Source organism: Pyrus communis, chromosome 16, assembly GCF_041283825.1.
Source record: "Pyrus communis isolate YQ-2024b chromosome 16, ASM4128382v1, whole genome shotgun sequence".
In the NCBI taxonomy this organism is placed as follows: domain Eukaryota; kingdom Viridiplantae; phylum Streptophyta; class Magnoliopsida; order Rosales; family Rosaceae; genus Pyrus; species Pyrus communis.
The window spans coordinates 11,142,569-11,157,161 of NC_142580.1; the positions used below are offsets into that span (position 1 = coordinate 11,142,569).

The following is a 14,593-nucleotide window of genomic DNA, read 5'->3' on the forward strand; positions in this document are numbered from 1 at the left end:
AGGAGGACTAAATTTATAAACCAAATTTGCAAACGAAATAATGTGCCACCAATAAGAAACTAGCACGTTAATCTAAATTTATAAACAAAATTTGCAAATGAAATGATGTGTCATCAATAAGAAACAAGCACGTTAATCAACACTTAATTAGTAATCCAATCATCTACAGCTACATCATTTAGTTTGCAAATTTGATTTAAAAAATTTGATCTCTTTAGCATTATCCAAATTAAAAACTCATGACCCATTTTGAAAGCACCTCAAACGAATAATTATTATAATTTTCTTGTCATTGACAAATGTAAATGTAAGGGAGGAACAAAGAAATTCAAATTTTGTTCTCAAAAACATTTAAATAAGGTTTGGGTAAGAAATAAGCACGTAAATTAATATTTAAATAATAATTCAATCATCAATTTTCATATCATTTAGTTTGCAAATTTAGTCTCTCTGACATTACTCATACTTTTTATTTTTCTCTTTGAATAGAAAGATATATTTACACTATAATAAGAATTTAATTTGAATTCGTTTTCGATGAGAGTTGAACCTAAAACTTCATATTTTTTTCATTTTTGAGGAACTTATATCTCGCACTTACAAATGAATAGAAATTGGTAGACTAAAATTTGTAAACTATAATTGCAGACTAAATTTTGTAAACTAAATGATATAGAAGTTGACGACTGGATTATTACTTAAGTATTGATTAATGTTCTTATTTTTTGTTACTGATACATTATATGGTTTATAAATTTAGCCTACCTAACATTACACAACATTATTTATTATGAAAGTTAAAAGATACGAATCATCCATGTTAATTATTAATTAAAAAGTTGTTTGAAGAATGATCCGACATTCTCTTTTGGATAAATTACATAAAACTACCTCAACTATTGGATCATTAACAGTTTCATACCTCATCTTTAAAAAGTTTCAATGTCATACCTTATCTTCGAATTTTATTGCAATGTCATATCTTCCTTCAGTTGTCTGTCAATTCCTCTATTAAATGCTGACATGGCTTGTGACGTGGCACACTTTATATTAAAAAATCAATAAAATATTATTAAAAAATTAATTAAATATAAAAAAACTTAAAAAAAATCATTTAATTTTTTTTTTTTTTGCACAGGGACCCACCCCGTACCCTTTCTTCCCCTTCCCTTTCCTCCCCTACTTCTCTCTCTCACCGTGCCTAGAACCCGATCCATCATCCCCATCCGTCCCCCCCCCCCGCCCCGCGTCATCTTCCCCATCCATCGTCCCTCCCTACACCCATCCTCTACCTCCTCTGCGCACCCACTTCCCATCTTCCTCCCCCCCCCCAACCAGAGCCTAACCTGCAACCCAGAAAAAAAAAAAAAAAAAAAAAAATCTTCATCCCCCCTTTCTTTGCAACCCAGATCCTGTGTTCTCCAATGGATGTGGATTTAAGGAGTGGAGTGTGTAGAGGAGGGAAGAGGGTGGGTGCGTTTTTTTTTTTTTTTTTCTTCTTCTTCTTTTGGGTTACAAGTTGGGTTTGGCAGAGGGAAAGGGAGGGGAGGACGAACTGGGTTTGCTTTTTTTTTTTTTTTTTTTTTTTAATTTTCTTCTCATCATCTTCTTCTCATCTTCTTTTTCTGGGTTGTAGGTTGGGTGAGGGGGGGGGGATGAATTGGGTTTGTTTTTTTTTTGTTTTTTTTCCTTCTCTTCTTCTTCTTCTTCTTCTGGGTTGTAGGTTGGGTGGTGGGGGGAGGGGACGAATTGGGTTTGCATCTTTATTTATTTATTTTTTTCCTCCTCTTCTTCTGGGTTGCAAGTTGGGGTGGGGGAGGGGGGACAAATTGCGTTTGCTTCTTTTTTTTATTTTATTTTTTTCCTTCTTCTTCTTATTCTTCTTTCTTCTTGTTCTTCTAGGTTGCAGGTTGGTTGGGGGAAAACGGGATGGGGTTTCGGGGGGTGGGGTTGGGCGGGCAGGTGATGAGATACGGGTTTAGTTTTTTTTATTTTTTTATTTTTATTTTTTAAAATTAATTTTAATTTTAATTTTTTAATATTAGTTAATATTTTTTTAAGTCTTAATAATTTTTTAATATAAAGTGTGCCACGTCACAAGCCACGTCAACATTTAACAAAGGAATTGACAGACAACTGACGGAAGGTATGATATTGCAACAAAATTCAAAGATAAGGTATGACATTGAAACTTTTTAAAGACGAGGTATGAAACTGTTAATGACCCAATAGTTGAGGTAGTTTTTTGTAATTTACCTTCTCTTTTTCTCTAGCACTAGGATTATCATAAGGAGATATTTTTTAGTTTGAGCGGCACACAAGATGGTACACCACATGTCATTATACAAATGGTAGAATATATGTGTTAAAAAGTTAATAACTTAACAAACAAAATTTTCCACCACTTACATCAAAACATGTGGTGTACCACCCGTATTCCTGTCATAATAAAAAATTTCTCTAAAATAAGAGGAGCACGTAGAGAAATCCACCAATACCACAAATTCGGGCTTTTAAAATTTGATTCAACGGCTAAAATTATTATAAATTTTAAAGTAGACTTATGTATGTATCCGTTATATCAAATTTTAAAGATCGGGTTAGTGTATTCCCGAATGCCTTTCCCAAGTAGAGCGTGGAATGCATCATTTGGGTTCTGTTGACTTGATTTCTCCTACATCTCTGGTCTTCTTCTCTGCAAACTGCAATCTATCTGTCTCCCCTTTGCTGATTGCTTCTTCACAAACAGCAAACAAAACAAAGATGGTAGAAGCAGTTCCATTTGGCATCGCCACCCACTTACTGGTGAAGCTTGGTTCTTCCACTTTCCAAGAACTTGGCCTCATCTACGGCGTCGACAAGGAGCTGACCAAGCTCGAAAGCACACTTTCCACCATCAGAGCTGTTCTTTCCGACGCCGAGGAGAAACAAGAGACGAGCCATTTGGTGCAAGAATGGATGAGGAAGCTCAAAGATGTTGTGTACCGTGCTGATAACGTGTTCGATGTTTTCGAAACCAAAGCTAATGACGGCAAAGATCAGCTGCTGCTGCTGCAGGTACGCGGGTTTTTTTCACCTTCAAACCATCTCGCTTTTCGTCACAAGATGGGGCGCGAGATCAAAGAGATTAGAGAGAGTCTAGATGAGATTGCTGCTGATATTTCCAAGTTCAACTTCAGGGCGGGATCGGTGACAGTTTATGCAGATATTGGGCTCCAAAATGGTTACGAGAAGGAAGAGACACACTCTTTTGTGTTGCCTTCGACTGTAATTGGAAGAGACAAAGATAAAGAGGAGATGGTGAGATCTTTGATGTGGGAATGCGACCGAGAGAATGTGTCTATCGCGGCCATTGTTGGTATTGGGGGACTGGGGAAGACTACTCTTGCGAAAATGTTGTACAATGACGAGAGGGTAGTGAGCTATTTTCAGCTTAAGATGTGGTTGTGGCCTTATGGAAACTTCGATGTGCGATCAATTGCTTCGAAGATTTTGAGTACTGGCACTGCAGATGAATTACAAGAGTCGGAATTTTCTCATCTGCGAAATGGTCCGCAGAAAAAAATGGTCATGGAATTGGAGGAATTGCAGATTCTGCTTCGAAAGAAATTGGATGGGAAACGCTACCTACTTGTTCTTGACGATGTATGGAATGAAAATCGTAATAGTTGGCTTCAGCTGAATGATTTGTTAAGTGGTGGTGCCAAGGGAAGCAAGATTGTGGTAACAACTCGTAGCACCAAGGTTACCTCGGTTATGGATATAGATTCACCTTATGTGCTGCAAGGTCTACGAGAGGAAGAGTGTTGGACATTGTTCAAGAAAATGGCATTCAGAAAAGGAAAGGAGGATGAGAACCCGATGTTGGTGCCAATTGGAAGAAGAATTGCAGACAAGTGCCAAGGCGCTCCTCTTGCAATAAGGACTCTCGGAAGCTTGATGAGATACAAAACTAGCGAAAGCGAGTGGCTGGCAATTCAAAATAAAGAAATTTGGGAGTTTCCGAAGGAGGAGAACAACATTTTAGCAGTACTGAAGCTAAGCTATGACCACATGCCAGTTTATTTGAAACAATGCTTCTCCTACTGTGCCTTGTTCCCCAAGGGATATGAAATCGATAAAAAGTTGTTGATCCAGCTGTGGATAGCTCAAGGTTACATTCACCCACCAAGTAAAGACAGCAACTTAGAAGATATCGGTGATACATATTTCAAAGAATTGTTATGGAGGTCATTGCTTCAAGAGGTTAAGAAAGACGTTGATGGAAATGTAATTAGTTGCAATATGCATGACCTTATACAGGATCTTGCACGAGCAGTTGCAGGATCCGAATGCTCAATTTGCAATGTTGATTCAGGAAATGTATCTGAAAGAGTTCATCATGTTTCATTTAGTCAATATCTGCCTTCCTCATGGGAAGTTCCAACAACGTTGCCCAAAGCAAGGAAGGTAAGGACATTTGTTTTACCACTTCAGTATCAAACACATAAGATCTCCACCAGCCACAGTACAATCATTTCAAGTTTGAGGTGTCTGCGCGGATTGGATCTACATAACCTAAGAACTAAGGAGCTTCCGGATGTCATAGGCAAGTTGACTCATCTTAGGTATCTTGATCTCTCTGGTAATGTTTGTCTGGTGGTACTGCCTGGTTCGACATGCAATCTGCAGAATCTGCAGACACTTAAACTCAATCGGTGCTACAGGCTTAAGCACCTCCCTAGAACTCTCGGGAAGATGATCAGCCTCAGACATCTGGAGATCAATGGTTGCTGCAACTTGACCCACATGCCGCCTGGGCTGGGAAAATTGATCTCTCTTCAGACATTACCAATATTCGTCTTGTGCAAGAAGTCTCTTTCTTCTAGTGGACTAGATGAGTTGAGTGGCCTGAACTGTCTCAGAGGGATGCTTCATATTGTTCATTTAGAACATGTCAAAAACGTTACAAGAGGGTCGAACAGATCAATCTTGAGCCAAAAGCAATGTCTTCAGTCGTTAAAGTTATCCTGGTGCAGAGAGGAGGACAACGGTAGTAATGGAGATGACATATTGTTGGAAGGCCTCCGACCCCATCAGAATTTGAAGGCACTGCACATAGCTGGGTATTGCAGCATTCAATTCCCTAACTACTTGATGACCAACACTGCATTGTCATTGCCAAGTCTAGTTGAAATCACTATTGAGGGTTGGAGCAGATGCCAACATCTTCCGCCATTCGACCAACTGCCTTCTCTGAAATTTCTCAAAATCTACTCTTTAAGTAGTGTTGAGTACATCAACAATGGCGCCAACTGTTCTTCCACTACTCGTTTGGTTGATGGGAAAAGAGAAGCATTGTTTTTTCCCTCCTTGAAAGAGCTCGTACTTTATGACTTGCCACTCTTGAAGGAATGGCAAGCACAGATAGTAAAAACCGACACCATGGGAACAGGAAGTACGCTGAGACATCAGTCGCTATCATTTCCTTCGCTCACCAAATTAACTATTGTGGACACCCCCAGTTTGCTGTCCATGCCAATGCTTCCACAAGTCGAAGAACTGATTATGGTCAATGTCACTGAGAAGCTGCTCAAGTCAATGGAAAGCCCAACAACCTCTTCCTCATCCTCCTCCACGTCCCCCTCCTCCCTTTCTATGTAAGTTTCTGAGAATCCAACCCTGCAACGATCTCATGTCTTTGCCTGATCACGGGATGCATAACCTCACTTCTCTTGAGCTCCTAGAGTTGTAGATTGTGAAAATTTGAAATCTCTACCTAAAGAAATGCATTGCAAGTGCACTTGCTCAGGAGTTAAGAATGCAGAACTCTGCATCGTCTAGTGACAAAATGCTAAGGCATCAGCTTCAGAGACGGTTGGGGAGGTTTATACGACATTGTTTTTTGAATACATTGCTGAGTGATTCATCATAAATATTTTATACGTTTTATACGTCTTATACTTCTATGTATAACTACTAGTTATACATAGAAGTATGGAATTGTTCGAAAGATCCAATGTTATATATAACACATATGTGATCAGCGCAATGACAGGAACGGAAATGCAACTTGTACTGAAAGCCACAAAAATTTATTTCGAAGATCGAAGCTGAAGAATTATACACATTACCTACTTTATTTTCCTCAGTTCTTGAAAAATAACATGAAAAAAAAAAAAAAAAGAACTACATAATTCTCCTTTATTTTGGTTTCTAAGATAAAGGACTTGAATGAATACTGATAAACTGCATTTATTTACAAGCGAAGAGTCACCGGTTATGTAGATCTTTCTGAGACAGCAACTTGAGCTGCTGCTAGCCTAGCAATAGGTACCCTGTCAAAGAATTTGGATCAGTAATCGATGTGGTTATAGACATAGTCTATGCAACTTAAGTGGACAGGTGAAAGAAAAAGAAAACCTGAATGGAGAACATGAAACATAGTCTAGTCCGGCCTCTGCGAAAAATGCAACAGAAGAAGGCTCTCCACCATGCTCTCCGCATATTCCAACCTGTTTGTTTATAATCACGTGGGAAATTATCAGAAGAAGAGAAAAATGGAAGAAGAAAAATCTTGTTACCATATGACGCATCATTCATATCAAGTTGACACCCCAATTTCTCATACAATGCTTGTGCATTGCTGGTTACCTTTAAGCTAGGCCTAGCTGCACGACCCTTTTCCGTTGCCATCTTGACGAGCTGCCCAACACCTTGTTGATCAAGTACCTGCAGAAAGCCTTGTGAGACGATTCTGGTAATATCGAAGAAAACCTATTCGTGATGAAGCCTGCATGGACTTGCATAATATGTGACTAACCTGGAAGGGATCGTTCTGAAGAAGGCCTTTGGAGAGGTAAATAGGTAGAAACTTGCCCACATCATCTCTACTGTACCCGAATGTCATTTGTGTGAGATCATTGGTCCCGAAGGAGAAGAACTCAGCTTCCTTTGCAATCTATCATCGTAGATCAAAGAAAAAAAAGATATTATTCAGCAGAATATGAATAATTCTTCAATCTACATTGAAATAACAAAGTCAGCCTATCAATTTACTCTTACCTCATCTGCAACCAGAGCAGCTCTAGGGATCTCGATCATAGTTCCAACCTTATAGCTCACGGTGGTACCCATCTCAGAGAACACGTTAACCGCGACACTGTGAATGAGCTTCACTTGATGTCCCAGTTCCTGAAGGCAAAAATTTCATTTAGGATGAAATCTCTATCACTTTGCATTTCTCACAACTCCATACGAATGAATTATGAAGTCAGTATGTTTACCAAAAAAATGAAAAATTATGAATCCAATATCGTAAATAAATAATGAGAAATGAGAAAGTGAAGAAAACGAATGCAGGATCATGCCTGAGGTATTCCGACAAGGGGAACCATTATCTCAGGGAAAACTTTGACACCCTGGTTGCTCATTGAGACTGCAGCTTGAAAGATTGCGCGTGCCTGCATTTTGGTGAGCTCTGGGTAGGATATCCCTAGCCTGTTGACACATTAGAAGTTCTTCATTTAAATTTTATCAACTCATTTATGCATAGAAGCATTCGTGCAGCAAAAACATGTGACGCTGAGATATGAAACTTTTGCCAGAGTTGCAAATAACATAGATCCAACGTGATAGGCAACCAAGTTTATGATGCATATGAACTATGAAGTTACTAAATCAAGTGAATGAAGTTCATCAGTTAGAGAACGTTTTCCGGAACAATTAAAATTGGAGTGAATATTTAGATTGGAGAGCCCATGTGAAGAATGAAGAGCCACGAAACCTGCAGCCGCGGAAACCAAGCATGGGGTTCACTTCTGATAATTTTTCAACTCTGGAGAAAACTTCGTCCTCAGTCATGCCAGTCTGTGCAGTTAGTTGGCCGACAATCTGCTCCAAGTTACCTTCTGGAAGAAATTCATGAAGTGGAGGGTCTAACAGGCGGATTGTTACCGGAAGACCTGAAATTTCATAAATTTATGTGATAAATAAGCTAATAAAACTACAAAGTTAAAGCAAAATATTGATAAAATCTTAAATACATATACTACGGTCCTAACAATCACAGGGAATTTTGTCAATGAGGTAAACATACTAACAAATTTCAAATTTATAAATCAAATTTGTGAAAAATACCATCCATTGCACGGAAAATTCCTTCAAAGTCAGATCTCTGATATGGTAGTAAGAGGTCCATTGCCACCTTCCTCTGTTCAGGTGTAGCCGCCATGATCATTTTTCTTACTGCCTTTATTCTATCATCCGAAGCAAAGAACTGAAACATAAAAAACATGTGAAATATCAAAAGAGATCTACAACCTGACATTATTTGTTAACAGCCAAACATTTTAGCAATGACAAATAATTACCATGTGTTCTGTCCTGCAAAGTCCAATCCCTTGTGCACCGTTATTTCTTGCTGTTATCGCATCTTCAGGCGTGTCAGCATTTGCCATCACCTGTTGCAACATTACCATGAACATTGTTAGAGAAATCGGTACTCGTACCAGTGAAAAGGAAAAAAGGGAAGGAAATAAGTCACCTTGAGACGCCTGACTTTATCAGCCCAAGACATAAAGGTTTCCAAATCGCCACTCAAAGCCGGAGGAGAAAGTGGCTGTTTTCCCAATATGACTTCACCAGTCGATCCATTGAGTGAAAGCCATTCTCCTTCATTGACCACCGTTTTCCCGATCAAAACCAGCTGTACAATCAATGAATAACCCTCATTTAATACCATTCTCTTGATACTTCACAGAAAAAATATATTGTTTACAAAGGAAAGCTGTTACTACCACCTTCTCTCTGTCATTTACTCGGATGTCAGCGCAGCCAGAAACACAACATTTACCCCACCCACGGGCTACAACAGCTGCATGAGATGTCATGCCACCTCTAGCTGTCAAGATTCCAGCAGCGGCATGCATACCCCCAACATCTTCGGGGCTAGTTTCAGTCCTTACCTGTAATAGTGCACAACAACGATTCTCAATGATGAAATAGGGCCATGGCTCAACATATTCCGGAAGATAAATATGATTATTTAGCTTACCAGGATAACTTTCTTTCCTTGTGCATGCCATGATTCAGCATCTTCTGCATTGAACACGACTTGTCCTACTGCTGCTCCTGGAGATGCAGGTAACCCAGTGGCGAGCACCTTGTCTTTGTAAGCGGTTGGATTCTCAAACTAATCAGACAAAATTATACATAAGGAAGTTATAAATTCATCTGTACATTACACAAATTGGCCTATTGATATGTAAACTTAGAAATGAGTATAAATACCTGTGGATGAAGAAGTTGGTCAAGGTGCTGTGGTTCCACCATCTTGATTGCAGCATGCTTATTCACAAGCCCTTCGTTAGCCATGTCTACGGCTATCTTAACAGCACCTTTACCAGTACGCTTTCCAACACGGCATTGCAACATCCACAACCTATTTTCTTGGACTGTGAACTCAATGTCCTGTAATTGTTCCCCATGCTTATAAAAAACTGTATGTTCCGATAAACCAAATAGATGTGAATGTAATACTGATAGGAATATATCATATATGGAAATGATAACTCTTACCATCATATCTTTGTAATGCTTTTCCAGAATTTCACAGTTCTCTACAAGCTCCTTGTAAGCTTCGGGCATGCAATTTTTCATAGCATCCACATCTTCTGGCGTCCTGATCCCGGCAACTACATCTTCTCCCTATTCATTCCAATTTTTGAGCTATAAACAGTATACTACTATTGACTTAGAAAAAGAAGTTTGGTATATATAGCAGTATCAAAAACCTGAGCATTGACTAGAAACTCGCCATAAAGCTTCCTTTCACCCGTGCTTGGATTTCTAGTGAACAGAACACCTGTCCCTGAAGTACTTCCCATGTTCCCGAAAACCATGCACTGAATGTTAACTGCGGTTCCCTTCAAACCTGTTATCTGATTGATGCTCCGGTATTTAATGGCCCTTGAGCTGTCCCAAGAATCGAAAACTGCTTTAACAGCCAAGAGAAGCTGTTGTTTTGCATCTGCAAATATACATGGGAACAAGGACATGTAAACGCAGAGTTGTGCCACGAAAAAGTGGAAAATATGAAGTTGTTGTCGTTTTACTTTGTACCTGAAGGGAACTTTTCACCAGTTGTTTCAAGATAAACATTTTTGTATTGGTCTACCAGCTCTTTAAGATCAGAAGCTGTTAGCTTTGTATCAAGCTCAACTCCTTTTTTACCTTTTAGTTTTTCCAATTTCTCCTCGAACGATGAGTGTGGAATTCCCATAACCTTCAAACATAAAATGGATGAATTCATAATACATCTTGACAAAAAAATATCATCAATTTTCACATATGAACATTGCTAGATGTATCAATTAAGACTTACAACATCTCCAAACATGTCTAGGAAACGTCTATACGAGTCATAAGCAAAGCGCTCTCCGCTTTTTGCGGCCAAACCAGCAACCACCTTGTCATTGAGTCCAAGGTTGAGGACAGTGTCCATCATGCCAGGCATGGAAATCTAGGCGCAATGGGCAAAAATCAGTTGGTGCACGACATAAACTAATTCTTATTAAACAGACTGTTGTCCTTTTGCCATTGCTAAGATAAATACAGAAGCCATAAAGGCTGTAAATTCGAAGAATTGAAAAACTCTTACAGCGGCACCAGAGCGAACAGAGACAAGAAGAGGCTTGGAAGGATCACCAAGAATAGCACCAATATCCTTCTGCACAATCTCCAAGCCCTCTAATATCTCCTCCCACAAACCTTGTGGTAAGTCTTTGCCATTGAGTTGATACTCTTGGCATGCTTCTGTTGATATAGTAAGTCCAGGCGGGACGGATAGGCCAATGCTAGCCATTTCTGCCAGGTTTGCACCTTTCCCTCCCAACTACAATGCAAAGGCATGATGAACAAAATTCAGATTCTATGACTAAATCGAACATGTAAATCAATGGACAAGTACAAACTGAACAATTATGTTATGTAGCATAAACATATGTTCGATTGAGTTAACTGTAAAACTCCTCGTGCAAAACCGGGCTGTACAAATGCTAGCATTTCACTTTCTCGCACTGGTAGCATGTCAAAAGTGAAGTAAAACTTACCAATGACTTCATGCCCTTGTTGCCTTCACTGTTTCCTTTTCCGAAAGTAAATACTCGCTGTGGACACAAAAGAGAAGCCTTTTAGTAACTACAGGCATCTTGAACAAAATGCTTAGACAAAGTTCATAACCAGTCAAAATGATCATGATAATTAGTAATGAAACCGCTCAATATAAGTTCGATTTGCATTTTTTTCAGGTTTCCAATGTGAAACTTTACAACGGATGTAGAGGTCCAAGATGTCCAAAGGATTAGAATAATCCGAGGCGGGCTTTTTATCTTTTCAACAGAGGATACAATATGAGTACCTTTTTGATTGTTGCTGCATTTTGATCTGCAACTGGGGACAGAACGGATTTTGCTTGGCTTTGTCCAGGCTCATTCTTCTTCAGGTTTGGGTTCGTGGTCCCGTTTACTTTCACAGTGGACGGCATTTTTTTCTACTCTCCCTGCTTGAGAAACCCAAGCAAATATTATCAATGTACACAAATCATACAACAATGTTTAATTGATGAGTACTAATACACTTCTAAGCAATATAAAATAATTTTAATTGAAATCATAAAAATTGGATTTGAAAATGGAATTGTTATAAGCACTGCAAAATAGTCATCGTGCACTCATGCGGCCTTGATATTTTTCGTTATGGAGGAATGCATGATTGATTATTTTGGAGGGCCGATAATAGCTCCGCACAGAGAATTATTGTAAAATCTTAATAGAAATCATACTAATTAGATTAAAAAGGAGAATTGTTATAAACACTCCACAGTATTCGTCCTGCACTCCTCCACCCTAGTTAAAATTCATTATGGACGAGTGCATGATTGACTGTTTTAAAGTGCCAATAACAACTCATGTACATACTTGCTGAATATTGAACTGAGCAGAAGAAGAGTGAGAACGGCTGCAAAAGTTGCTAAGTGATCTTGAATCCAACTCTTTGCTTTGTTTGTAAGTGTAATGGTGTGATGAATTGTAGCGCTAACTCCTCCTTTTAAAGGCATAGCCACCTGGCGGAGATGATGAAATGTAAGAAGCCAAATATTATTTTTTTACCACTACGTTTAAGTAATATTAAGAGCTTTTTTAGTTGGTGATGAGTTGAAAACGGAGATCTAGATCCGGGCACAGTCAAGTTGACTAAATCAGTTATTGTTTAGATAACTCTTTGTTAAATATTAATACCTTTATAAATAAATAAATAAAAGTTATTATTACCGTGGACGGTGTCTGATGATGACTTGGCAAACTCTCAAGTCCAAAGTTGCGCACACCAAACCTAATCAATGAGTGAGGATCCTTACCAAATCCTCTTTGAGAATTTAGAGGATCTTCAAATCACATCCGTTTATGGTACATTATGCGATCAAAAATCATTGTAAACTTTTTTTATTTAAAATTTAATTTAAACAGTACCTGATGAAAACTGACCGTATGATCTACGATGAACGGATGTGATTGAAGGATCTCCGGAATCCTCAAAAAGAGAACCCTAATGATCAATAACCACGTCATTTTAGAAATAATTGTTTTTCTTGTTTGTTTATTTACTTTCTAAATTACCCAAAACCCAAAACCCTACCTATTTATCTTTTTTACAAAAAAGGAAACTACGAATTTAATACTAATTTAGATTCCTCTTATTTTGATGCTTATAATTTTGATTTTGCCGCAAAATATCTTATTGGTTCGACTTTTGTATTGTTATTAAAGTTGGAAGATGTTCTATGTTCGAATCACCTTTTGAACATTCAATGTCTTTCCTATTAATGTGAAATTCAAACTCAACACCTTCTTGGATTGTAGTTTTGCATCGACTCTCTGAAGAGGAAGCTTGTTAGGGAGCCATTGCTAATAAACTCACACTACTAGAAATCATGGCAAAACACCGCCAGAAATGCCATTTAGTCACGTTTTAAATAAATGTGCGCAAAGTGGTTTAGGCTCCAAATGGACACACTACCTTCACTTCAACTGAAGAAACCATACAGAAAAAAACCCCAATAGAAACATAAAGGAGCTTTGAAGTTCATTCAGGTTTTGAATTATTTCCACATTTTGTGATTTTGAGTGTGAGCAAAATTGTATTTTCGCACCACTTTTGTGAATTTCGCGAATACACATATCATTAACATGATAGTGGATTATAAGGAAAATAAACTCTGGTTTCTAGCTAACATTTAATGGGAAGCGTATGAATTGAATTGAACAAAGCTTCACTAATTTTGTGAGGAAGACTAATATCATTTAACTCCGTAATTGTCATTCAAGATTTAATTTACAACATAAATAATTTTAGATGAGATATTTGAGAAAATTAAAATCAAGAATATCATTTTCATTTTTGGAAAATCTTTTTTACTTTTTGTTAAGCTGAACGAGGTTGTAATCACTCTTATCATTTTAATTTTTTTTTTCATCAAATATGCACATATATACATGCTGAGGATTGAATTGCTTTCTGATCAGAAGAAGAGTCAAGAACTGCTTGCATAAGTTGCAAATAGATTTTGATCTCCTAACTCTTGCTTTGTTTGTGACTGTAATAGTGTGATATATACAGCGCTAAATTCTTCCTTTCAAACAGATAGTTTATCTACTACAACGTGACACATAGCGTAACTAATAACATGTCACATGTCTAATGGCTTACTATTGTAATTAATTAGCTTTTTTTTTCATTGAACAACCTAAAAGTTTGGAACTTATCTACTACTAATTTGTTGTAAAATGCAAAAGTTTTTTTAGTTCACGATAAGTTGAAAAATGAAAATCTAAATACGAGTGCGGTCAAGTTGACTAAACCAGTTTAATATTAATATTAATACCGTTTTTAAATGAAAAAATGTTATTATTGTTGACACTGTCCAGTGATAGACCTGGCAAACTCCCGAGTCCAAGGCTGTTATGATATAATTTATGACCAAAGAGTTGTTACGATGGCACCGGCTCCTCCTCTTCCTTTGTAGAAAATCTGAAACCAAAGAGCTCATGCCACGTAGATATGGATATAGGTGGAGCCATGCTGCCGAAGGAGAGTGAAAAAGTTTGCATTGTTCTTGGTCTAAAACTTCTTTGAAATCTTCATGTAGAACTAGGTGTTGAATTCTCAGTTAGTTTCTTCTTTCCAAATACTTGATTGAAGAAATTGACTTGTCAATGTTTGAATCCGTAGCTGAATATCATCCGTTCGTGTCTTCATATCATTTGCATGGTTCATATTTTATTTCGGTGCCACAAGGAGATAAGCTAAAGAAGTGAAGTTGCCTCTTTGTGAAGAAAGACTACTACATCTAGTGCAACATGAAGTTGCACAAAGGTACAAGCTGCTCCACAGAATAGATCTAGGAATTGAGTTTGTTATTGTTATCCTTGTATGAACCTTATTTCCACTAGTAGACCAGACTCCATAGAGTCTCCCAATTTTTTTATCTAGTTATGTATTTTCCAGGCACAAAATTGATGTGTGTATTTTGGTCCATGTTGTCTACATTTATGGT

The 14,593-nt window shown here is 37.9% G+C and overlaps 2 protein-coding genes across 2 annotated transcripts; one reads left to right on the forward strand and one right to left on the reverse strand.

The window, feature by feature from the left end:
• Positions 1-2,623: 2,623 nt before the first annotated feature.
• Positions 2,624-6,109, forward strand: LOC137732679 (putative disease resistance protein RGA4). The gene has a single exon (XM_068471974.2). The coding sequence runs from the start codon at positions 2,641-2,643 to the stop codon at positions 5,641-5,643; it is 3,003 nt and encodes a 1,000-aa protein (XP_068328075.2). The 5' UTR covers positions 2,624-2,640; the 3' UTR covers positions 5,644-6,109.
• Positions 2,631-11,524, reverse strand: LOC137731515 (pyruvate, phosphate dikinase, chloroplastic-like). The gene is made up of 20 exons (XM_068470637.2): positions 11,399-11,524; positions 11,091-11,147; positions 10,640-10,873; positions 10,364-10,501; positions 10,102-10,264; positions 9,774-10,009; positions 9,559-9,687; positions 9,271-9,450; positions 9,035-9,172; positions 8,781-8,945; positions 8,525-8,686; positions 8,352-8,441; positions 8,119-8,257; positions 7,766-7,943; positions 7,350-7,479; positions 7,045-7,173; positions 6,803-6,940; positions 6,634-6,711; positions 6,403-6,494; positions 2,631-6,317 (listed from the first exon to the last, which is right to left on the reverse strand). Exons 1-20 carry the CDS (start codon positions 11,522-11,524, stop codon positions 6,260-6,262), a joined length of 2,760 nt encoding a protein of 919 aa, XP_068326738.2. The 3' UTR covers positions 2,631-6,259.
• Positions 11,525-14,593: the final 3,069 nt, after the last annotated feature.